This window comes from Corythoichthys intestinalis, chromosome 22 (assembly GCF_030265065.1).
Source record: "Corythoichthys intestinalis isolate RoL2023-P3 chromosome 22, ASM3026506v1, whole genome shotgun sequence".
Lineage (NCBI taxonomy): Eukaryota > Metazoa > Chordata > Actinopteri > Syngnathiformes > Syngnathidae > Corythoichthys > Corythoichthys intestinalis.
Window position 1 is genome coordinate 11,601,995 of NC_080416.1, and position 26,454 is coordinate 11,628,448.

Below are 26,454 nucleotides of genomic sequence, written 5' to 3' on the forward strand. Positions count from 1 at the left end.
TCATCGTCAAAGGCACAGCACGAGTCAGTAGGTAACCATCATAAGCTAAGACACACGTAAAATATGTTGTATTCATTCATAACCCAAGAAAGAATTACTCAGCGGTTTATTAATTTGTTAAATGCAGCACACGCCAAACATTGAAATCCCAAATGGAGCAACAAATAAAATGGGACAATGCAGAAAATAAAGCTGCCATAAAGTGGTAAACAGCGACGACTCGTGGAGAAATTTGAAAACTACATCTTGCTCTCAAAAACTTTAAACGGAAATACGTTTTGATTGACATTATTACCCGGATGACACGCAGCTTTTAAAAAACGTTTTTTAAAGCTCAAGGAAATTTTAATTTAACTGTATAAATCATGCTTTAGTCTTTGTTTTTAGTATTCGAAGTGTTCGTTGTCCTTTTGTAGCATTTAAGTGACTACTTTCGGTAAATATTTCAAATATTCAGCCGTTTCGAAAGATAATATAGAAACATTTCTTATTGAAATGAACGTTATATTTCTGTTTTAATGCCAATATAAACTCTTGTTTTGTCTTTTTAAAAGGCGTTTTGGAAGTTCACTTACATGCTGGCAGACATGACCCGGAAGTACTTTTTCATAGTGAAAGCGCGCCATTTTTTTAACGTTAAAAATACACGTTTATTAATAAACATATATTTGGTTACAAGAACCATACGCACGTAATACGCTGAATTGTGATATTTTATTTATTTTTTAAAAATTAAAACATTTGTTTTTTTTCCTAAAGTACGTCAAAGTTCATAGCTTCCGTCTTTTCGAATTATCAAGAGGGTTCCCCTTCCAGAGAGGTTTCAAATTAAAACGAATTGTAGACGTTCAAAAATATACAAAAGCAAATGTATGTTGTCAATACGATTATATTTTAATAGAAACTGTTAAAACAGTATAGTAGTGAATTTTGCAATACATACAGCTGGAAAAAAAATATAATTTCCAAGTGAACTCAAAACAAATCAACAGGTTCAATAGGTCGTAACCGAAGCCGGAAATGAACAAAAGGGAGTCCTCTGTGCTCAACGAGGTCTTTTCCATGCTAGCGTCTCACACGGCTACGGTTTTGTGAGTTGGGGGGATGGGGCCGTGCCGAGGATGATCGACTCCAAGTATTTAACAAATAGAACGATTTCCGAACGTGGATTCCACAATTTTTTATACCGAACCAATTTTCGATCACGCATGAATTTCGGCTGGAATTGGTTGATGTAAAGTGGAGCATTTTTACGACCACGACACAGGTTCTAAAAGTCGACAAAATGTATCCCACTGCCGGAGGTAAGTGGGACGAGCTAACACGAGCTAAGTAGGAAAAATGAACGCGATCGTGCAGGTTTTTAGCTTCTAATTTTCAATCAGTATCGTGTGGGAGTTTTATTGAAATGTTTGCTGTATGGAACTGGTTCACACGAATCTTTTAAGCTCGGCTCTGTGTTCCGTGCAGCAGTAATTGGAGAGCAAGCTTAGCTAACTTAGCGTGCAACAACAAGCTGCTGTTCGCCAAGTCGGCTTCGAGGCTTCCTCGTTCCCTGAAACTTGTCACAGCGCGCTTCCAAACGCTACTTTAACGCTTGGTTTGTGTGTATATATACATAACGTATTATTTCGTGTTTGTTATGTCGAGTTTTACGATCGTCTGTTAGATAAACTTGCGGCGCATGCTCGTGCATTATATCTCATCACCAATCTTCATTTAGGTCAGTTTGTTTTTACCCTTTGAGTGGACATCTAGTCAAAAGTTATCATTGGCTGAACTCATTTACTGTCAGCCTATGTCACAGAGTATGTTTTGTAGTTAAAGAGATCAATTGATATTGGAAATTAGGGGTGTGACAAATAGGAGTGGGAACTTCTTGTTACCTCACGATACGATTTGCGATACAAAGCTCACGGTAACGACGATCTGACGATATTGCGATTCGATTGTCGATACATTGGTCAGGAAATCATTCTAGGATAGTCTACAAACAACTAATAAAGAGAATAACAAGCTTCTGCTGTGAATTCAAATGAGTTTCTCATGTGTAGACGTTCAGTCCATTTGAACTGGGAGGGTGGCAACGAATGAACATTAGTAAAGATGTCCCGATCACGTCATTTCCAAAGTATCGGAATCGGCAAAAAAATATCGGACATACCTTTTTTAATTTTTTTTTTTTTTTGATTAAATCATTGTCTATTTGTATTTAACGTTACAGACAAAATGTCTTACACTCATCCAGAGTCTTTAGTTTTGGCTTAAAGTAGGGCTGTATAATTTATCGCGTTAACTGCAGTAACTAATTTTTTTTTATAATTAATCACGTTCAAATATTTAACGCAATTAAAGCATGCGCTGCACGACCTACTCGCGCATTGGCGAGTCCAATCTTTAATGGCGCCGTTTTACCTATTTATAGAGCTAAAAGGCAGCGTAAGATGAGTGAATTTTGGCAGTCTTTGAAGCCTTTTTTTAATTGGCTACAGCCTTACAATCCCTCTCTCAACAATTAGAAATATTGCGGGAAGCAACGTGGGGAAGCAAGGTAGTAGTTGATCTTTTTTTTTAACACCCTGTATATCAACTGGTGCCACTACGCACAGTCATGGTTGCACAGAACAGTTCAATGGAAACAGTATCATTTACTGAAAGCTCAACAAATACACTAGATGGCAATATTTAGTCACAATATACAAAGTCACATTTATCCTTTAAGAATTACAAGTCTTTCTATCCGTGGATCCCTCTCACAGAAAGAATGTTAATAATGTAAATGCCATCTTGAGGATTTATTGTCATAATAAATACATTACTTATGTACTGAACGTTGAATGTATATATTCGTCCGAGTTTTATTCATTTTTTTTCTTAATGCATTGCCAAAATGTATATGATCGGGAAAAATTATCGGGAATGATTGGAATTGAATTGGGAGCAAAATAAAAAAGCAAGCGGATCGGGAAATATCGGGATCGGCAGATACTCAAACTAAAACGATCGGGAGCAAAAAAACACGATCGGAACAACCCTAAACATTAGTTCTCCCACTTCAAACGGATTGAACGTCTATGGCCGTCAGTGGCAGCCAATGCCAGGCAATGAGGTAACTTTGGCCCATTTAAGGTCATTTACATGTTGATTTTCAGTTACTCCCTGATGATTTTGGGCTATTTTATGGGTCACTTCCTGTTTATTTTGAGCTACAGAACGGGGATTGACCTGGGAATCACCCAAATGAATAGGCAGTGACTCAAACTCAACAGGAAATGACCTGTAAATGGACAGCAAGTGACCTGTGAATGCCCCGAAAATTGGACAGAATGACTGCGAATGCTCTGGTTCCGAATTAGTGCTGCAACAATTAATCGATTAACTCTCTTAAGATTCAAATTAAATTTTGCTGCTTCGAGTATTCGTTTACCGTAATTTCCCGAATATAAGGCGCACCCGTGTATAACGCGCACCCCAAATTTACTTGTAAAATCTAGGGGAAATTATTGTACCCGTGTATAACGCGCACCCTAATTTTAGCACCAACAAATAGTACAATACAAGAAAACAGAGCTAGTGTACAGATACAGAAATGTCATTTTACTGACTGGTGAAACACAGCACAAGCATAGCACATTGGTAGTTCAAAACATTACCGAAAACTGACAATATGCACGGTAATAATATGATCTGACAACTTCTCCAACTTACCAGAATCCAGGAGAAAACAAAACGATGCGACTTTTCTTTTAAATGCTGCGGTATAACTTGCTTGTGTCATCATGATGAATAAATGGATTGATACGATAAAATAAAAGTGAGGACTGACGTCGGAAATCGGATAGAGCGCATCGTTGTCGATGGTAAGAAGAGGAACTATTGTTATTTGGGTTTGAGTTTCCAGAGGGACAGATATAATTGACGGACACAGGAAGTCTGTGTTGTGTTACGTTTGTTATGGTCCAAGTTGCGGCGCTGCAATAAACGTTGACTCAAATGAGTTCAACAAACTAAATTCTGTGCTTTATGAAGAGTGAAAGAAGCAGAATTTACCATAGACGAAATAATTCGACCAATCAGAGTGAAGTATTACCGAAACAAAATGTTGACGTCACGTCATGTACCGTAATGGTCGTCAACGGATCGCCGCATACGTTTTTTTCCACAAACCATGGCTATGTCAATAAAAAAAAATCCGTTTTTATATATATATAAAATATATATATATTTCCGTCTCCATCCCTGTACCCGTGTATAATGCGGACCATGATTTTACAAGTTGATTTTGGGTTTAAAAAAAAAAGTGTGTTATACTCGGGGAAATTACGGTAATTAAATTGTAATTGTTTGTTTTGAAAGTGTTTGCATTTGTTTTTATTGATTTGGGTGGATACACGGCCCTCTAGTCTACCTCATTTCACATGGCTGAATCCATCTGCTCCCTGTTAAGACCAACATAAGCTAAGTTTTTGGTTGAGCTAATGATTTTTTGGAATGCATTCGTAATTTAGTTTAAAGGTATATTTAGCCATTTTTTGTGGGAATATGTCTGAGCCATTTGTTACGAGCATTGTAAAAAAGCGTTAGCACTTTATACAGTAGCATTTAAGCTAGTGGACTTTTGCTATGTAAGTTGGCCAGTTGTTCTTTTGTTGTACATAGATCCTCTTTATATACACATACATACAGTGGGGAGAACAAGTATTTGATAAACTGCCAATGGGTTTTCCCAAATACTTGTTCTCCCCACTGTATATATACCGTGAGACTCAGCTCAGGTATTTTAATTTTTTATGGTCCATATCCGATTACTCGATTATTCAAACTAAATAGTTCATCGATTAATCAACTACTAAAATAATCGATAACTGCTGTGCTGCCCTATTTTGAATCAATGAACATTCCCAGTCTAAATGGCTTGGGTGTCGTGCACCGTCAATGGCAGCCTTAGAGTTACCCGAGACAATATTATGGTGGGAGATTTTGATAGCAACTTGTTGGTTCCTTTGTCTTTTTTTTTTTGTTTGTTTTGTTTTTTTACATTGTCAATGTTTTAAAACGATATCTCAGTTCTTGGCAGGAGCATATCGATAACCTTTTGGGATACAAAATATCACGATATATCACCTTTTCGATATTTTGTCACACCCCTAGTGACAAAATGTTCATTCTGTCAGATTTTCAGGGCATTTACAGATCACTTGCGGTTCATTGTAGGGCATTTACAGGTCATTTCCTGTTGATTTTGAGTCACTGCCTATTCATTTGGGTGATTCCCAGGTCACTTCCTGTTCTGTAACTCAAAATAAACAGGAAGTGACCCATGAAATACCCCAAAATCAACAGGAAGTAACTGAAAATCAACAGGGAAATGACCTTTAATTGCCCAAAATTACCTCATTGCCTGGCATTGGCTGTCACTCACGGCCATAGACGTCCAATCCGTTTGAAGTGGGAGGGATGGCAGTTCATTCGCTGCCACCCTCCCTGTTCAAATGGATTGGACGTCTACTCGTGATAAACTTATTCCAATTCACAGCATAAGCTTGTTTTTTCTGTTTATTAGTTGTTTGTAGAATATCCTAGAATGATTTCCTGACTAATGTATCGTATCATGAGGTAACAAGAGGTTGCCACTCCTATTGAAAATACTTATTGACGGCAATAGACGTCCAATCAATTTCAAGTGGGAGGGGCTCAAATGGTTATTTCAGAATTGTGCTTGCTTACTTGTTTTATTTCCCAACTAATAACTTCACAAGTTGTGACTGCACCAAATTTGTTTAAATTCATAATCTAAAAATAATAACATCCGAGCCACTATTTTGACATTTATTGCACCTAATGTTTCACTTAAGTTACTATCTCGAAGGGAATGGGTGGCTCCCACGCCTGTAGATTAACAGCTTGTTTTTGCACTTCTGGCTTCATATTGATAAGATGCATTCAAATGTACAAGCATAAGTTCAGAAAACATCATTCTTTTGCAATAACTGTAATAATGTTTTTTTTCCCTTCTTTTAGCTACAGAGATGTTTGAGGGACCCCGTTCTTCTGGGTCAGCCAGTTCTGGTAAGTTTCTCTTATCTTTAAGGGTTGAGTGTTCAAGTCATTTGGCTGAGGTTTGAATCCTAAAGACAGCATTCCCAGCTTCCATCTTTAATCATTTGCGCTTTGTCGTACTTAATTGCTCTGGGTGTGTCACATTTGGGTCAAGACACTTATCTGTCAATATTTATCAATGGGTGTTAATGAGACATGTGCCGATTAGCGGCTTCTAGGTATACCGTGGTATGAAAACGTTAAGGTTTCAAAACGGTAAAAATTTCCCGTCATACCGTTCCTACGGTATTAGCTATTTTTTATGTCCCAACAATGCATGGAGAAATCCTTCACTTGCAGCTGCAAGGCTCAACCCTCCACCACCGGGTGTTGCTTAATGTCAGTAAGTCAGCTGTGCTACACGATGGCTGGAGGAGATGAAACTCCGAGCTTTTTCCCCCCATTTTTTACCGAAATTTTACCATAAGTGTGTGTTTCTTTCTGTTGCAGATCCGCCATCTTCCCCAGTGCCAGAGTATGTGTTCAAGCCACCCTCAAGGCCAGATTTTGGCACCATGGGCAGGACAATCAAACTCCAGGCCAATTTCTTCGAGATGGAAATCCCTAAACTGGAAGTGTACCATTATGACATTGACATCAAGCCAGAAAAATGTCCCAGGAGGGTCAACCGGTGCGTTTTGAATCCATCAAATAATGTCAAAATACAGGAGGGGTAATTTTGTTTATTTCTTCACAGTGAAATTGTGGAGCACATGGTCCAGCACTTTAAAACCCAGATTTTTGGGGATCGAAAGCCAGTGTATGACGGCAGGAAGAACCTGTACACAGCCATGCCTTTGCCAATCGGCAGAGATAAAGTATGTCATTCTTTTTAAATGCCAAAAACTAGCAAGAATTAATCCCAACATATAATCTGAAGGTGGAGCTTGAAGTGACCATTCCAGGAGAAGGAAAGGACCGTAGCTTCAAAGTGTCCATTAAGTGGGTTTCCTGCGTCAGCCTGCAAGCTTTGCACGAGGCGCTGTCGGGTCGGTTACCCAGTGTCCCATTTGAGACCATTCAAGCTCTAGATGTGGTCATGAGACATTTGCCCTCTATGAGGTATGTCCATTTTTTTTCCCCTTGACGTCCAATCTTTTTGAATTTGGAGAAGGTGGCAGTTCACCTATCACCCTTCAATGGCAACATATTTTTTTCTTAATTTTTATGTTTTTTTAAGGTATACTCCAGTGGGTCGTTCTTTCTTCACTCCCTCAGAGGGTTGTTCAAACCCACTGGGTGGTGGCAGAGAGGTGTGGTTTGGCTTCCACCAATCTGTCAGGCCTTCCCTTTGGAAAATGATGCTGAATATTGATGGTGATTTTCAAATTTCAATGCAACTTTCAGATCAAATTCCATTCAAAATATATATATTTTTTTGCTTTGCAGTTTCGGCCACCGCGTTTTATAAAGCTCAGCCTGTCATTGAGTTCATGTGCGAGGTCTTGGATTTCAAAAGCATTGAAGAACAACAGAAGCCCTTAACAGACTCTCAAAGAGTTAAATTTACCAAAGAAATTAAAGGTACCCTGTCCACCCCCCACCCCCATTTTTGCACAAAAAAAAATTCTAAACGTGTCAATCTTGCAGGCCTGAAAGTAGAAATCACACATTGTGGGCAGATGAAGAGGAAATACAGAGTGTGCAATGTGACTAGAAGACCAGCCAGCCATCAAACGTAATCAAAATCTTATATTTTTTTTTGGGGTGTCAAAATTACCGCGTTAACGGGTGGTAATTAATTTTTAAAATTAATCACGTTAAAATATTTGACACAATTAATGCATATGCCCCGTTCAAACAGATTAAATGACAGCACAGTCATGTCCACTTGTTACTTGTTTTTGTCGCCCTCTGCTGGCGCTTGGGTGCGACTGATTTTATGCGTTTAAGCACTATGAGCGTCGTGTAATTATTGAAAACGATGGCGAACTACTAGTTTATTTTTTGATTGAGAATTTTGCCAATTTTATCAAAACGAAAACATTAAGAGGGGTTTTAATATAAAATTTCTATAACTTCTACTAACATTTATCTTTTAAGAACTACAAGTCTTTCTATCCATGGATCGCTTTAACAGAATGTTAATGCCATCTTGTTGATTTATTGTTATATTAAACAGCACTTATGTACAGTATGTTGAATGTATATATCTCTTTCCATTCCAACAGTAATTTACAGAAAAATATGGCATATTTTATAGATGGTTTGAATTGCGATTAATTACGATTAATTTTTAAGCTGTGATTAACTCGATTAAAAATTTTAATATTTTAACAGCCCTAATTTTTTTTTTTTTTAATCCCCTTGCTTAATTTCACTCAGAAATCCAAAATAATCCTCACCACAGCATTACAAATATAGTGAACACTATATTCACCTTTTTTTTTAATCACTTAGGTTCCCCCTGCAACAGGAAAACGGCCAAACAATTGAATGCACCGTGGCGCAGTACTTCAAAGATAAGTACAAACTAATGCTGCGATACCCGCACCTGCCATGTCTACAGGTGGGCCAGGAGCAAAAGCACACCTATCTACCTCTAGAGGTAAGAAACCACCAACATATTTGAGTAATAGGTCATCTATTTCTGTGTTTTTTTTAATTTTTTTAAATAAAGCATTACTATGTCTCTCTAGGTGTGTAACATAGTTGCTGGACAGCGCTGTATCAAAAAACTGACAGACAATCAGACCTCAACCATGATCCGAGCCACGGCTAGATCGGCACCAGACCGTCAGGATGAAATTAGTAAACTGGTGAGTGCTTGTAATCTCCCGTGAATCCCGTACTATAGAGTGCACCTGGCTCAAAGCCACATGTGTCCATGTATTAACATGGCATAGACTTTATAACGTATTGATGGGGCGCGGGGCCGATAAATCGGGGGCCTGCATTGTTAGGGTGGCTCTCAAAGCTGACCGAGTGGAATCACAGACGAAGAGCTTTTTTTTGTTGAAAATTCTTGTGAATAAATGATTAAATCCCAGAATTCTTTATAGATATTTATGTAAAACAGTCTCGATTCTTGGTTAAAAGCAAAAACAAAAAAACATGCCGTTAGCGTTTGTTTTACGTAAATATGTCGAAGTACAATACTACTCTGTTAGTGAATGTAGCAAGTGTCCGCCTGATGTAAACTGAGCTTTCCTGGTAAAAATTCTTGTGAATAAATGCTTAAATCCCAGAATCCTTTATAGATATTTATGTAAAACAGTCTCGATTCTTGGTTAAAAGCAAAAAAAAAAAAACATGCAGTTAGCGTTTGTTTTACGTAAATATGTCGAAGTACAATGCTACTCTGTTAGTGAATGTAGCTAGTGTCCGCCTGATGTAAACTGAGCTTTCCCGGTAAAAATTCTTGTGAATAAATGCTTAAATCCCTGAATTCTTTATAGATATCTACGTAAATAGTCACGATTCTTGGTTAAAAGCCAAAAAAAAAAAAAAAAACGTGCAGTTAGCATTTATTTTACGTAAATACGTCGAAGTACAATGCTAGTCTGTTCGTGAATGTTGCTAGCGGCCGCCTAATGTAAAAAGAGCTTGTCCGGTGAAAAATCTTTTGAACAAATGCTTAAATCCCCGAATTCTTCATAAATATGGACGTAAAACAGTCTTGATTCTTGGTTAAAAGCAAAAAAAAAACAAAAAACGTGTAGTTAGCGTTTATTTTACGTAAATATGTCGAAGTACAATGCTAGTCTGTTAGTGAATGTAGCTAGCAGCCGCCTAGTGTAAAAACAGCTTGTCCGGTGAAAAATCTTATGAATAAATGCTTAAATCCCCGAATTCTTCATAAAGATAGATGTAAAACAGTCTCGATTCTTGGTTAAAAGCAAAAACAAAACGTGCAGTTTGCGTTTGTTTTACGTAAATATGTCGAAGTACAATGCTAGTCTGTTCGTGAATGTAGCTAGCGGCCACCTGATGTAAAAAGAGCTTGTCCGGTGAAAAATCTTTTGAACAAATGCTTAAATCCCCGAATTCTTCATAAATATGGACGTAAAACGGTCTTGATTCTTGGTTAAAAGCAAAAAAAAAAAAAAACGTGCAGTTGGCGTTTATTTTACGTAAATATGTCGAAGTACAATGCTAGTCTGTTAGTGAATGTAGCTAGTGGCCAACTAATGTAAAAAGAGCTTGTCCGGTGAAAAATCTTATGAATAAATGCTTAAATCCCCGAATTCTTCATAAATATAGACATAAAACAGTCTGGATTCTTGGTTAAAAGCAAAAAAAAAAAAAAACGTGCAGTTTGCGTTTATTTTACGTATCTATGTCAAAGTACAATGCTACTCTGTTAGTGAATGTAGCTAGTGTCCGCCTGATGTAAACTGAGCTTTCCCGGTAAAAATTCTTGTGAATAAATGCTTAAATCCCTGAATTCTTTATAGATATCTACGTAAATAGTTACGATTCTTGGTTAAAAGCCAAAAAAAAAAAAAATGTGCAGTTAGCGTTTATTTTACGTAATTACGTCGAAGTACAATGCTAGTCTGTTCGTGAATGTAGCTAGCGGCCACCTGATGTAAAAAGAGCTTGTCCGGTGAAAAATCTTTTGAACAAATGCTTAAATCCCCGAATTCTTCATAAATATGGACGTAAAACGGTCTTGATTCTTGGTTAAAAGCAAAAAAAAAAAAAAAAACGTGCAGTTGGCGTTTATTTTACGTAAATATGTCGAAGTACAATGCTAGTCTGTTAGTGAATGTAGCTAGTGGCCGACTAATGTAAAAAGAGCTTGTCCGGTGAAAAATCTTATGAATAAATGCTTAAATCCCCGAATTCTTCATAAATATAGATGTAAAACAGGCTCGATTCTTGGTTAAAAGCAAAAACAAAACGTGCAGTTTGCGTTTGTTTTACGTAAATATGTCGAAGTACAATGCTAGTCTGTTAGTGAATGTAGCTAGCGGCCGCCTAGTGTAAAAAGAGCTTGTCCGGTGAAAAATCTTATGAATAAATGCTTAAATCCCCGAATTCTTCATAAATATAGACGTAAAACAGTCTGGATTCTTGGTCAAAAGCAAAAAACAAAAAAAAACGTGCAGTCTGCGTTTATTTTACGTATCTATGTCAAAGTACAATGCTACTCTGTTAGTGAATGTAGCTAGTGTCCGCCTGATGTAAACTGAGCTTTCCCGGTAAAAATTCTTGTGAATAAATGCTTAAATCCCTGATTTCTTTATAGATATGGACGTAAATAGTCTTGATTCTTGGTTAAAAGCAACAACAAAAAAAAGTGCAGTTAGTGTTTATTTTACGTAATATTGCGAACTATGATGCCAATGCAGTAGCGGCTAATTTCTGCCATTAATTTTTTTTCACGTTTCAAAATGCATGCATGGTACAAAAAATATAGTTATTACCTTGAATCCTCGAACAAATCACTCCTGAGACAATCCTCCTGTTTGTATGCGGTACAGCTTTCGTACTTTTTCAACAGAAATCCGGCATTACATTGCTGCGTGCATGTTTGTGAATAGCTCCTCTTGATGTGGGAGGCCGCCTACTTGAATGTGTGGCGCATTGCATGACCGATCTGAGCCGTTTATTCATCCACTGCGGTTTATCTATGAACAAATGCTTTTTGTGTTTATTTTGTCAAATTTGTTGGGTGGCAGCTTAGTCAGGTGCGCCTTATACTCCGAAAATTACAGTAAATGAGATTTTCTGATACCTGTTGAAACACTGACTAAAGTTTCAGAACGTAAATTTTGTTGGATAAAGGAACTCACGCTAACTAATATCCTGAATGCACACATATTGACAACATCACTATGACACTCCAGGTGGCCCAACAAGTCAAATTAAACAAAGAAACATGATGCTAGTTAGCATGTAAAAATCCCTAAATTAGCTGCTTTGTTAATAAAGGTACAGGTTTCAAAGGGTGCGTAAAAAGTAGCTGCTTATAGTCCGAATGTGCTTATGTTTAGATGAGAAGCGCCAACTTCAACACCGACCCATACGTTCGTGAATTCGGAGTGATGGTGAGGGACGAGATGACTGAAGTGAACGGCCGTGTCCTGCAAGCACCCTCCATTCTGTATGGAGGCAGGGTATGTCCATCAGCAGTTGTAAGTACAGTGATTGTTTCAGACGCCTCTTGGAGGATCTCGTGACAGCACTGCTTTTTATCGTCCTTTCCAGAACAAGGCGATCGCCACGCCAATCCAGGGTGTTTGGGACATGAGGAACAAGCAGTTCCACACCGGTATTGAAATCAAAGTGTGGGCTATTGCGTGCTTTGCGCCGCAGAGACAGTGCACTGAACTTTTGCTCAAGTGAGCCACATATATGGAGATTTTGTTATGTTTTCTCAATCTGGTAGATATAAACATTATTGTCTGTTATAGAGCATTCACGGATCAGCTCAGGAAGATCTCCCGAGATGCAGGCATGCCCATTCAGGGTCAGCCCTGCTTCTGCAAGTACGCCCAGGGCGCGGACAGCGTGGAGCCCATGTTCAGACACCTCAAGTACACATTCCAAGGTCTACAGCTAGTTGTCGTCATCCTACCAGGGAAGACTCCAGTCTACGGTAAGGGAGCCGCATACGTATTTCTGCTTTTTCCTTGAATTTTTTTTTTTTTTTTTGCCTTTTGCGGTCACCGTGAAATCAATCGTATCGTAGCTGAAGTGAAGCGCGTCGGAGATACAGTCCTCGGCATGGCCACGCAGTGCGTGCAGGTGAAGAACGTGCAGAAGACAACACCGCAGACCCTCTCCAACCTCTGTCTGAAGATTAATGTCAAGCTGGGTGGCGTCAACAACATCCTGCTTCCTCAGGGACGGTCAGTATTCCGACAAAATCGGGATTAACTCATGCAATACAAATGAGTGCTGCAACAATTAACTCAAGTAATTCGATTAGGGAAAAAAAAGCTTCGAATCCAATTTTGCTGCTTTGAGGATTTGTTTAGAGTGGCGTTGTAATGCTTTGTTTTGGAAGTGTTTGCATTTAGTTTGATTGAGTTGGGTGGATACACTGCCCTCTAGTGACGACAGTGAATATGACATAAATCATCTCACATGGCTGGGTCCTGCTGCTCCCCGTTAGTTTTGTTTGAGCCTAGGCATGTGCCGGAATGATATTCTGACGTTATGATTAGTGCTGCAACGATTAATCGATTAACTCGAGTATTCGATTAGAAAACATTCGAATTTTGTTGCTTCGAGTATTTGTTTAATGAAAGTGGCGCTGTGCTGGTTTATTTTGAAAGTGATGGGATTTAGTTTTATTGATTAGGGTGGATACACTGCCCTTTGGTCTGCATCTTTTCACACAGCTGAATCCAACTGCTCCCTGTTAAGACCAACGTAAACTAAGTTTTTGTTTGAGCTAATGTTTTTTAATGGATTCAGAATTTAGTTTATAGGTATTTTTAGCCATTTTTATGGGAATATGTGTCTGAAACATTTGTTGAAAGCATTGTTAAAAAAATTAATTAATTAATTAAAACTTTAGCATTTTATAGCATTTAAGCTAGTGGACTTTTTCCATGTAAATTAGCCAATTGTTATTGTCAATTGTCCAATTAATTGCTCTTTTTTTTGTACATAGATCATCATTTAAAAAAAAAAAATTAGACCGTTTGAGGCTCAGCTCGGGTATTTTAATTTTTCCATGTTCCTTATCCGATTACTTGATTATTCAAACTAACTAGTCTATCGATTAATCGACTACTAAAATATTCGATAGCTGCAGCCCTAGTTATGATAACCTTAAGCCAAGGCCTTGTTGTTCCTCACTTCTGAAGTCACATCCTTGGAGAAGTTCACACCAAAACAGTTGAAGAGGGACCGCCAGGAACTCCAGCAGGTGCTCTTGTGCTTCCTGCACATCAGGGAGTCCCACAGCGACATTCCCAAGGACGCCATGTGGGCCATGGGGAGAGATGGCCACTTGTGGACCGCCAGCACAGTCTCCAGGTCTCCCTTGTCCTCTGGAATTTCTCCAGGATGTCCCTGTGTGTCCCTGTGTTCCTCCTTGCCCGTACGACCATGTTTGGTTTGACGAGCGCCATGATGAGCCTGACTTTCTGCTTCTCGATCGAAGAGTGCGCCGGCACCTTCTGGGTCAACTTGTAGCCAGCCTTGACAGACTCCCACCAGTTCTCCCACCTGGCCAGCATCTTCCAGCTCTAGAATCAGGCCGCCCTCATCCTCTCAGGCTCCTAAAAACATGTTTGTTTTAGAAAGATAGGTGTTTTGATTCATCTTTTTCATAAAGTGAATAATGCTGGCTCCTTCAGCTCCAGGACACCTGGGCAGCACCATACAGCCATTGTTTTGGAAGCTGCTGTAGATGTTCTTCCAAAGGTGCATGGGGTCAAAGTAAATCAAGATATGCTTGTTGCTGTCGGTGTAGGGGTTGTTGTTTCACTCAAAGTTATTAGATTGAAATATTACATTAAACAAAATGCGTAAAAGCTGATTGTTTTTTTTTAATATGGACGCAGAAATGTCAAAAATAAACTCTAGAGATACAAAATCCAACATGGCCGCTGTAGCAAAACAATGAGCTTTTTCTGTTGAAAGTCCTTGTGAATAAATGCTTAAATTCCTGAATTCTTTATAGAAATGGACGTAAAACAGTCTCAATTCTTGGTTAAAAGCAAAAAACCGGGGAGTTGGCAGTTATTTTACGTAAATGTTGTGAGGTCTAATGCTAACGCTGTGGCTGCTAACTTCTCCCATTGTTTTTTTTCCACAACGTTTCAAAATGCATGCATGGTACGTTACGAAAAATATAATAATTACCTTGTATCCTCGAACAAGTCACTCATGAGACAATCCTTCTTGTTAGTATGCGGTCCAGGTTTCGTACGTTTTCGATGGAAATCCAGCTTTCACTCCCACAGACTTCTAATAAATGAACATACAGCCCCCTATGGGCAGGCGGGGCGTAGAGAATGACGAAGCTTTCCAGTCAAGTATCTTGATGTCTATAGTTGAGCCTTGCAGCTGCAAACGAGATTTCTCTCTGCATTTTTGGGACATCAAAAAAAAAAAAAAAAAAAAAAAAAAACTAATACCGTAGGGACGATATGACAGAATTTTTTTGCGGTTTTGAAACCTTGACATTTTCATACCACTGTATACCTTGAAACCGGTTATCGGCACATGTCTATTTGAACCAATATGATTGTTTATGGATTTGTAATTTAATTTAGAGGTACAGTATATTTAGCAGTTTTTTTTTTTTTTTGTGGGAATATGTGTTTGAACGATTTGTTAAGAGCACTGTAAAAAGCTAACACTGTAAAAAAGTTGGCATTATATAGCATTTAAGCTAGCTGACTCTTGCTATTGAAGTTAGTAAATGGTAAATGGTAAATGGTGTTAGTCAATAGTTCTTTAGTTGAACCTCGATCGTGATTTATGAATTTTTTTATACCGTTTGAGGCTAAGCTCAGGTGTTTTAATTTATTTTCAATGCATTTATTGCTCTTGTAAAATGAAAGTGCAATTCTGCCTCGTTTTGGGAAAAATCAGGTATTTTGTATTTGCTTTTCATGATCTTTTGAAAGTGCAAAAGTGCAAGTACATCTTCTAAAATTTGCTCTGTAACACATTAAATGTATCCCTTTTATATGAACTAAATGATAGATTCCATCTAAAGAGTTGGGTTGCTCTTCATGCAAGGTTTTTGATCCAAACTCATTTTTCGTTAGTGAGTTACAATATCAGACAATTTGTTTTCCTTTTTACATCTAATAAAGCTTTCATGTCACTGGTTCTTTTTAAGTTTATTATTTATGATTGCTCCTACTATTACAGGCCGTTGGTGTTTCAGCAGCCCGTCATCTTTCTTGGTGCTGATGTAACTCATCCTCCTGCAGGAGATGGAAAGAAGCCCTCTATTGCAGCTGTATGAAAGATCTTCTAGCTTGCATCGCATACATAACCAAACCTCTCAGCTGACCACAAAATTGGTCTTTACAGGTTGTAGGTAGCATGGACGCCCACCCCAGCCGATACTGCGCCACCGTTCGGGTCCAGCAGCACCGTCAGGACATCATCCAGGACCTTGCCACCATGGTGAGAGAGCTACTCATTCAGTTCTACAAGTCCACCCGATTCAAGCCCACCAGAATCATCTACTACCGGGATGGGATCTCTGAAGGCCAGTTCAATCAGGTGATGTGCAAGACACGCATAATGAAAGAAATGCGAGTCGGTGGCTTTTCTTGAATTTTTTTTTTGATTTCAGGTTCTTCAGCACGAACTCCTAGCAATCCGCGAGGCCTGCATTAAACTGGAGAAGGATTACCAGCCTGGTATCACTTTTGTGGTGGTCCAGAAGAGGCACCACACCAGGCTGTTCTGTACAGAAAGGAATGAGAGGGTCAGTATTGCGTTTTTGGTGCATGCGTTCCTGTTAGTGTAACAGTTAATTACATGCATAGCAAGAATTTGCATAAACTGACTTTATAGTCAATGTTCATACTTCATTGAAGCGTGAAATCAATTTGAGTTGTCAATGAAAAAAACTTGTAAGACATCTTGAATTTTACGTTTTTTTTTTTTTTTTTTTTTTTTTTTTTTTTTTAAATTAGTCTGGTTAATTGACCAAATTTTATTCAAAATTCTGTCTTTATATTAGGGCTGCAGCTATGGAATATTTTAGTAGTCGATTAATCGAAGGACTAGTTAGTTCGAATAATCGAGTAATCGAATAAGGAACATGAAAAATTTAGATACCTGAGCTGAGCCTAAAACAGTATTTTTTTTTTTTTTTTTTTTTTTTTTATGATCTATGTACAACAAAAGAGCAATTGGCTAACTTCCGCTAGCTTAAATGCTATAAAATGCTATAGTTTTTTTTTACAATGCTCTCAGACACATTCCTACAAAAAACAGCTAAATATATGTACCTATAAACTAAATTATGAATGCATTAAAAAAAAACATTAGCTCAAACAAAAGCTTAGCTTACATTGGTCTTAACGGGGAGCAGTTGGATTCAGCCATGTGAAAAGAGGCAGACCAGAGGGCAAAGTATCCACCCTGATCAATAAAACTAAATGCAAACACTTTCGAAATAAACCATTACAACTAGAGGTGGGAATCTTTGGGCACCTAACGATTCGATTATGATTCAGAGACTCAGATTCGATTATAAATCGATTATTGATGCCCCCCTCCCCCCATTTATTTATTTATTTATTTATTTTATGTTTTGTATATTTGTTACAAAATTGTTCAAAAATCCTCTCAGGCTAAAAACAGTAAATAAAATACTCAAGTCCCCATTCTGTATCAGCAGCTTTAAACTACATTCAATGAATTTAAAGTTGTGAATCAATCATTAAAGTTGTTAAAATTGCGCCCGTTATTCCATAATTTCCCTTCTGTCTACTTTCGACATGTGAAAGTTTTAAAACTGTTTCATCATTTAAAGATAGATTCAAGTCTAGCTTTTGCCGATTTAGGGGTATTTTAGATAAAAAGTAATTAGGTTCTCTACAACAGAGCCTTCTAGAGAAGTCTACTGCTTTAAGATGGCGCCTGTTTACTAGCGCGGGAAAGTCCGTAATTTCACATCTAGTCTAGATGTATGTGATATCTACCATAGCCGTATGCTGCCATATGTTTGTAGCAACTAGCAACTGGGCGCTGTTTGTAGCGGCTGACGGCCGCAGTCAGGTTTTTTTTTTTTTTTTTTTTAACCTAGCGGCATTAGCTGCACATGATATTTACTCTCGGTCCATTCCTCATTGCGTCCCGAAGACTGCGCTGACAGCATTTTATTTCCGCTTTACCTGGTATAATTCAATAATCGGAATTTGGATGTTTGTGAATCATTCTCGAATCTTCCACGGCCGAATCGCGAATAATCTAAGAATCGGAAATTTTGCACGACTCTAATTACAACGCCACCTTAATTGAACGAATACTCGAAGCAACAAAATTCGAATATTTTTTTCTAATCGAATACTCGAGTTAATCGATTAATCGTTGCAGCACTACTTCATATTCAACATTAATACACATTCGGGGCTTAAATTTAACTCCTTTTGATCTAAGGTAAAAACACATTTTGAGGTGGCCATTATGGATTTGGTAGTCACCATCTTTAGTATTTTTTTTAAACTGGGTTTCTAAGATTATTTGTACCAAATTTCATGCTTTTATGCTCAATTACTTAAAGTTTCTGTTCTTTTACCTTGTCGGGAATAAAACTTATTTTTCTATTTGTACAGGTTGGGAAGAGCGGCAACATTCCCGCAGGCACGACAGTGGACACAAAAATCACTCACCCATCTGAATTCGATTTCTACCTTTGCAGTCACGCTGGCATTCAGGTATTAACTTATTTGTTGCCATTGACAGCGATAGATGTCCAATCTATTTTGACTACAGGTAGTCCCCGGGTTACGATGTACTCGAGTTATGTGATTTCAGCTTTACGATGCTGGAGTCTTTTGTTTGTGTTTTAGCGCCATATTTTCCTCACTGTAACAACTGTCAAGTTTCCCTGCAAATATTTGTTTCACCAATAAGAGGAGCTGTTGTCTCACTAAGGTTAATTGAAAATTTCCATTATGTATAACTAAAATTTTTTTGCTTGCATTGTTTTTGTTTTCCTGTTGTCATTGTACTATTATTGGGACTATATGGTTAATAATAATGTGTTTACAAGTTAAATTAAAATAGTGACATTTATATGTTTAACTCGAAACGGCAATATCCTGAGAAATTACGATGGAGCTTTGCTGTGGTAGATACAGATCTATCATGTGCACTTGCCTGTTGATTTGGGGACACGTCCTGTTGATATCAGGTCACTTTGTGTTGACAATTCGGGGACACGTTCAGTTGCATGGCTGTCAATGGCATCAACTTACTTGGGTGTTAGTTGAATGTCAATCGGCTGTAATAGTGAGTTTTTGGTCAAAAATCACAACCACACAGGTTTTTCTGCCATTCAAAATGAATGGGAAATTTGGACGTCCATGGCATGGACGTGGGATGTGTACTTGGGTGCCAGTTTAATGTCAATGGGCTGTCATGGTAAATGGTTAAAAATCACAAAGACCTAGGTTTTCCTGCCGTTAAAAATAAATGGGAAATTTGGACGTATATGGCTGTCAATGGCATGCCATTGGAAACGAATGGGCAAGTTTTGGGCGAATTTAGGGGGAATCATAGGTTTTTGCCAAATTTTGTATACAACTTTTAAGCCCCTTCCCATCCTGGAATTTTTTTATGTGTAAATTTTGTGATTTGGTCAAAAATTGTAGGACAAGTAGTGTTTTTTATGGGGGGGGGGGGGGGGGGGGTTTTCCCCTTTAAAGAAAAAAAAAGTTTATGGATGAACGGAAAGCCACATCTAATTGCTAATTGCATCTAATCTTAATCCTTGGTTTTCTACTGAGGAAGTAGTCCGATGCAGCATGCAACGGTTTAGAATAAGCATCCCAACCTTGTCTAAATTGCTGAAAGTCGCATCGACTTACCTATTTGGTCACTAGCAGGCCAAAGTGTTCTATGGTGTGTCTTTAGTTTAAAAGTAAAACTACAGTGAACTCTTGTCTCCAATTTTTAACAAGCCAGACTACCTTTTTCACCATCCACCAGCATTGATGGTAAGTACAATATCGTATTTTTTGTTTTATTAATGTGACATATAAAACATGTTTTTGAATAGTTATTTTGATTTAGGGATACTTAAAGGGTTCATTCCAATTTACACTGAAATGCAGATTGCGTCACCAGCGTAGGAACGGATCTTGTTCATAACCGGGGACTACCTGTATTTTGACATATTGACCCTCCCAGTCCAAATTGATTGGACGTCTTGTCGCCTCTAATGTAACTGAATGAGTTAAATATCCGACGACGTAACTATTTGCAGGGTACCAGCCGACCGTCTCACTACCACGTGCTCTGGGACGACAATCACTTCTCCTCCGACGAGCTGCAGGTGCTCACCTACCAGCTGTGCCACACGTACGTGCGATGCACCCGCTCCGTTTCCATCCCGGCGCCGGCCTACTACGCCCACTTGGTAGCATTCCGCGCTCGCTATCACTTGGTGGACAAAGAGCACGACAGGTATAAATTAATGATGAGCCCTCATCATAGATTTCACTATCGGTTGATGGGACACAGGGCTTCGGACTTGTGTAGTGGGCCTATTTTTAAAAACTTTAAATATTTTCAAAACCAAAGCCGCTAGCAACCTACAACCAAAACAGGCACCTCCCTGAGGCATACAGTATATGAGTCTCCATGAGGAGCGAGATCAAAAAATTCAAAGTTGTTCCCTAATAAAATCTCGATTATTTTTTATACAAGTATAACAAAACTTAAAATGGCTATAAAATTCTCAAATTTTACGCTAGATGCACAAAAACCAAATTTTTGGTTAAAAGCAAAAAACGGATAGTTATCGTTCATTTTACATAAATATTTCAAGCAAAAGTTACGGTGTAGTGGGATCCAACATGGCGGCCGTCATGAAACGGAGCTTTTTAAGTTGAAAATTCTTGGTTCTCAGCAAAAAAAAACGGGAAGTTATCGTTCATTTTAAGTAAATATATCAAGCTAAAATTACGATATTGTGTAATCTAACATGGCGGCCATTCCAGAACAGATATTATAGTTGAAAATTCTTGTAAATAAATGCTTAAATTGCAGAATTTCGGTAGATATTAATATACAACAGTGTAGAATCTTGGTTAGAAATAAAAACTGGCAGTTATCGTTCATTTTACGTAAATATTTCAAGCAAAAGTTACGGGTTTGTCATCCAATGTGGCGGCCGTCACGAAACCGCTTTTCAAATTGAAAATTCTTGTAAATAAATGCTTAAATTGCAGAATTTCTACAGATATGAACATAAAACAGTCTAAATTCCTGTTTAAAAGCAAAAATTGAGCAGTTATCGTTCATTTTACGTAAATATTTCAAGCAAAAGTTATGGTATTGTGTAATCTGACATGGAGGCCGTCACGAAACAAAGGACCTTTTAAGTCTACAGATATGAACGTAAAACACTCTAAACTCTTGGTTAAAAGCAAAAAAACGCAGTTATATTTCAAGCAAAAGTTACGGTATTGTTTAATCCAACATGGCGGCAGTCACAAAACAGCTTTTTAAGTTGCAAATTCTTGTAAATAAATGCTTAAATTGCGAAATTTCTACAGATATGAATGTAAAACAGTCTAGATTTTTGGTTAAAAGCAAAAAACGGGCAGTTATCGTTCATTTTACGTAAATATTTCAAGGAAAATTTACGGTATTGTGTAATCCAACATGGCGGCCGTCACGAAAGACAGCATTTTAGGTTGAAAATTCTCGTAAATAAATGCCTAAATCGTGGAATGTCTATAGATTAGGGCTGTCAAAATTATCGCATTAACAGGCGGTAATTAATTTTTTTAATTAATCACGTTAAAATATTTGACGCAATTAACGCACATGTCCCGCTCAGACAGATTTAAATGATAGTAGAGTGAAATGCCCTCATGTTAATTGTGTTTTATGGAGTTTTGCCGCCCTCTGCTGGCGCTTGGGTGCGACTGATTTTATAGGCTTCAGCACCCATGAGCATTGTGTAAGTAATTATTGACATCAACAATGGCGGGCTACTAGTTTATTTTTAGATTGAAAATTTTACTAAAACGAAAACATTAAGAGGGGTTTTAATATAAAATTTCTATAACTTTTACTAACATTTATCTTTGAAGAACTACAAGTCTTTCTATCCATTGATCGCTTTTACAGAATATTAATAATATTAATGCCATCTTGTTAATTTATTGTTGTAATAAACAAATACAGTCCTTATGTACCGTATGTTGAATGTATATATCCATCTTGTCTTATCTTTCCATTCCAACCATTTATTTTACAGAATATATAATTTACAGAAACATATGGCATATTTTATAGATGGTTTTGAATTGTGATTAATTATGATTAATTTTTAAGCTGTAATTAACTCGATTAAAATTTTTAATCGTTTGACAGCCCTACTATAGATATGAACATAAAACACTCTAGACTCTTGGTTAAAAGCAAAATAAAAAAACGCAATTATCATTCATTTTACGTAAATATTTCAAGCTAAAATTAGGCTATTTTTTTCCATTCATTTCATTGTATTCACAACGTTTCAAGGTGAAACGTCTTGAGACACTCCTGCCTGCTTGTATGCAATAAAACTTTCGTCGTATTTCCACTTAAACCCGGTGTTAGAACGCAGTGTGTTTGAGTTTAGCACAGTGAAAGCCAACTCAACTTCTGACTGGGTCCGGCCCCCTACGGGAAGGTGTGGCGCAATGTCTGTGGGAGCTGTCTTGTCAACTGATGGTGTAGTCAATGCCCTCATGAAGCTTTCTTATTATTCCCGCGTTGATTCCCCCCTACAGCGCTGAGGGGAGCCACACATCAGGTCAAAGCAACGGACGGGACCAACAAGCCTTGGCTAAAGCTGTTCAAATCCACCAGGACACCCTGCGCACAATGTACTTCGCCTGAGACTGCACCCGCCCGTACATTCTTGGTATATATTTGTATATCTTGTGAGAGTATGAAAGGAGTATTGTTATTCAATTTGGTGCTTTATGAATTTTAAGCACCTAACCTCCCTGTTTTTGTTTTTGTTTTTTTTTAAATCCTGTTTTAAGACACTTTTATTTCTTCCTCGGACGCACATTGAACAGCCAATCACAGCCAAGTGCACTGTCAGAATGGGTACTTTAATCAGGGCCAAAGTACTTAAACTTTCACATTAGGCACTATGAAAATGAGTGCCATTTAGAGACAACCTGAATATTTTAATTTTCAATTTTTGTCCACAAATATGCCAAATCTTGGACAATTCACAAGCAGCTTAGAATATTCTAGGGCTCATGATATTTTCATACATCGAACATAGTTTTCTGTTTTTAATTTAACCCAGATTGGGACCGGTTCCCATTAAACCTTTTTTTTCTTAATGTACTCTGAGCCGTGTTTATAAGATGCACGATGTACAAATCAATACAGGGAGCAAAAACGCGTTTTTGTTCTTTCTAGAATGTTTTTAATTCCAGTCCCACTTTTAATGATTATTCATGTAGCCAATTCCTGTTTTTAGAAACGTAGACATGTGGTGTTTCCTTTCTTAATACACTTTAACCAGTACTCTATTTTGGTTGTATAAATATAATGTACTATATATACAGTACGGCATTTGAAAGATCGAATTCCTTCAAAAATGAACGTCGTTTTTATGCAAATGACTCTCCAGAGTCTTTTTATCCTGTTGAAAATGAGCTATATTTTGAATAAATCTTCAGTGGAGACTGCCGAAACAAATGTTTATAGAAAAAGAAATATGAAACTGGCCCACATGTCATTTAAACTAACACTATTTGTGTAAAGAGTCCAATGCAAATATATTCTCTTGCCTTTCAAGACTGTTAACAGTCTCAAGTCATTCGACAGACATTTTTTTTTGTATCAAGTTTAAGCTCGCGAATGTTCCTAGTCTTGAAGGGAGTGGATGTAGGCCCAACTTTGATCTATGCATTGTTTTTAACCAAGAGATTTAGCAGAGGTATGTTTCACCTCAGTCTGGTGTTTTTTTTTTTAAATTTTTTATTTTTTAGATTTAGATCGCGCTTTTTGTAGGTTTTAATGGCATTGACCGTAGTACATGTCAAATCCATTTGAACTGGGAGGGGATAAGGCGAAATGGGCTAGCTCGCGAGCTAGCGCGAAATGGGCTAGCAAAGGCGAAATGGGTTAGCTCGCGGGCTAGCGCGAAATGGGCTAGCTCGCGGGCTAGAGCGAAATGGGCTAGCTTAGGCGAAATGGGCTAGCTCGAGAGCTAGCGCAAAATGGGCTAGCTAATGCAAAATGTGCTAGCTCGTGGGCTAGTGCGAAATGGGCTAGCTAACCCGAAATGTGCTAACTCGCGGGCTAGTTTGAAATGGCCTAGCTATCGCGAAATGTGCTAGCTCGTGGGCTAGTGCAAAATGGGCTAGCTAATGCGAAATGTGTTAGCTCGCGGGCTCATGCGTAATGGGCTCACTAACACGAAATGTGCTAGCTCGCGGGCTAGTGCGAAATGGGCTAGCCAACGCGAAATGTGCTAGCTCGCGGGCTGGTGCGAAATGGGCTAGCCAACGCGAAATGTGCTAGCTCGCGGGCGAGTGCTAAATGGGCTAGCTAACGCAAAATGGGCTAGCTCGTAAGCTAACGCAAAATGGGCTAGCTTGTAAGCTTACGCGAAATGAGTAGCTGGTGAGCTAGCACATTTGGCATTAGCTAGCCCATTTTGCGCTAGATCGCGATCTAACGCGAGATGGGCAAGCCTGCGAAATGGGCTACATAACTATATTTACCTTAGCTAGCCCATTTTGCGCCAGCTCGCGAGCTAGCACATTTCGCGTTAGATAGCCCATTACGCGTTAGCTCGCGATCTATCACCCATATTGGCATTGACCATAGTAGACGTCAAATCCATTTGAACTGGGAGGGGCTAACGTGAAATGGGCTGGCTCGCATGCTAGCGCGAAATGGGCTAGCTAACGCTAAATATGTTAGCTCTTGAACTAACGCGAAATGGGCTAGTTGACGCGAAATGTGCTAGCTCGCGAGCTAACTCATTTCAATGGCAGCCATTTTAATCATGTGGCTTTGGATCAAGTCGCTCTTTTGTGTGGGCCTTTTATAAGCTTTTTCCAATTTATTATTAGTTTGACAATTGGGCCTGCTCTCAGCCAAATAAGATTAACATTCAAAAGACACAAAAGCACAAAAAGGAGTTTTCACTGTAAACCACCTCACTGGACACAAAGGTTTTTTTTTTTTTTTTTTTTTAACTCGAGTCGTGTGGTTGAAAAAAAAAAGAAAAAAAAACAACTAATGAACTTTTACTCCCCACCTTAACTTGTAAAACAACCAGAAATCCGACTGACTGTGTTTGCGGGGCATTCAGAACACCATGTACTTGATATTTCTTGTTGATGTCAATATTGTACTTATTGGTGCTGGTCTCAAAGCTTGTACATGTGGATGCACTTTTGTTAGCATAGCATTGGTATGGGCTCCAATAGGTTTGTGCGTGTTTGTATGTATGGGAGTTTGGCCATAATATGACACTGGTGTAATTGTATGGAAATGGCTTTGTGTTCTACCTCGTGTTACCTGTTCAAGTGTAATGGTAACATCACACTGCTGGCCATTTCTGCATAATTACCCCCTGCCATGGATCTGAATGGCGTTGTTTTTACTTTTTAGTAGTTTGTTTGGTATGCATGTTGCGCAGGTTTTGGGATTTTTATTTTCAGAAGGGGCTTTCGACCAAATTTTTTAAAGTGTGACGCTAGTTACGCGTCTCTTTCCCTTTTATCAATTAACTCTATGCACAATTGACGCTAAAGTCTTGATTATTCGAGATTATCTTGTCGTCATTTGGCTCGTACAGCTAAAAAAAGTCGCCCGTTTTATATCAATAGCCCCTTTCTCGCTGCCTATTAACAAAATTCAAGTTGACTTACATCTAGAGGTCCACATTTTTAACGCAGAGAGCAGTGACCAGTGAGAGCGTGGAAGGGCAGTGTGAAGTGTCTTAGTACTTGTTTGTCCGTCTCGGTGTTTGACTTGACCTACTACTATACCAGCACCTTAGAATGCCAGAACATAATTGCTTTTTCCTTGAAATATATCAAGTCCAACCTTTGACAAATGTTTGTTTTTGCACTAAAACAAAAAATGGATTTTGTAGCTTTTTTGGCAGCATGTATGGCGTTTGAGCTCGTTTGAATAGAGAAGGAAAGCATTGGGCGTTGGGTAGTTAATAATGATTTGACGGCGAAAGACATCCGAACCATATGAAGTGGTAGGGGTTAGCTTCAAATGAGCTAGCTCGTAATGGGCTAGCTAGTAATGGGCTAGCCTGAAACGGGCTTGCCTGAAACGGGCTAGCTCGTAATGGGCTTGCCTGAAATGGGCTAGCTCGTGATGGGCTAGCCCGTAATTACCACTGCCAGCCCCTCTCCCAGTTCAAATAGATCAGATGTCTGTTGTTGTCAATGACAGAAAATGAGCAAAATAAGGGAGTTGATGAAAAATCGAGGATAGAAAGCTAGCATTTTGCTTTTAATCGTCTACGTATGAATTGGGTTGTCGCGTAGCTCCTCTGTGCTTTTTCCTTACTTCGGGTAACAATGAATGTATTTCAAACTCCTTTGTGCTTTGTAAATTTGACATTTATAGGCGTTATTGACTCTTAACAGTAATAATATTCATCTACAATTCCAAGTTTTCACAAACCATTTTTGTTGTTTTCGTGATATCCCACAAGTGACATTTTTTCCGTACTAGCAGTTCGTGAGAGTTCGC

The 26,454-nt window shown here is 38.4% G+C and overlaps 1 protein-coding gene across 3 annotated transcripts; it reads left to right on the forward strand.

The window, feature by feature from the left end:
• Positions 1-1,048: 1,048 nt before the first annotated feature.
• On the forward strand, positions 1,049-24,986 carry ago2 (argonaute RISC catalytic component 2). Of its 3 annotated transcripts, XM_057827259.1 has the most exons (20): positions 1,049-1,304; positions 6,022-6,069; positions 6,550-6,730; positions 6,797-6,917; positions 6,980-7,161; positions 7,280-7,416; positions 7,489-7,623; positions 7,690-7,777; positions 8,500-8,647; positions 8,739-8,858; positions 12,042-12,164; positions 12,256-12,389; positions 12,462-12,646; positions 12,740-12,899; positions 15,889-15,979; positions 16,054-16,248; positions 16,322-16,456; positions 18,315-18,416; positions 19,970-20,169; positions 22,491-24,986. In XM_057827259.1, the coding sequence occupies exons 1-20, from the start codon at positions 1,286-1,288 to the stop codon at positions 22,597-22,599; spliced, it is 2,613 nt and encodes an 870-aa protein (XP_057683242.1). In that variant the 5' UTR covers positions 1,049-1,285; the 3' UTR covers positions 22,600-24,986. The 3 variants fall into 3 exon arrangements, with proteins under 3 accessions (XP_057683242.1, XP_057683240.1, XP_057683241.1); XM_057827257.1 differs by having other exon boundaries at positions 7,489-7,777; positions 12,042-12,182; XM_057827258.1 differs by having other exon boundaries at positions 7,489-7,777.
• Positions 24,987-26,454: the final 1,468 nt, after the last annotated feature.

Bases quoted from the DNA above. Each gene is read 5' to 3' on its own strand.
- ago2 (XM_057827257.1), top strand. The intron at 7,162-7,279 runs GTATGTCCATTT...TGTTTTTTTAAG, and splicing joins AGACATTTGCCCTCTATGAG to GTATACTCCAGTGGGTCGTT. The intron at 16,457-18,314 runs GTCAGTATTGCG...CTATTTGTACAG, and splicing joins GTACAGAAAGGAATGAGAGG to GTTGGGAAGAGCGGCAACAT.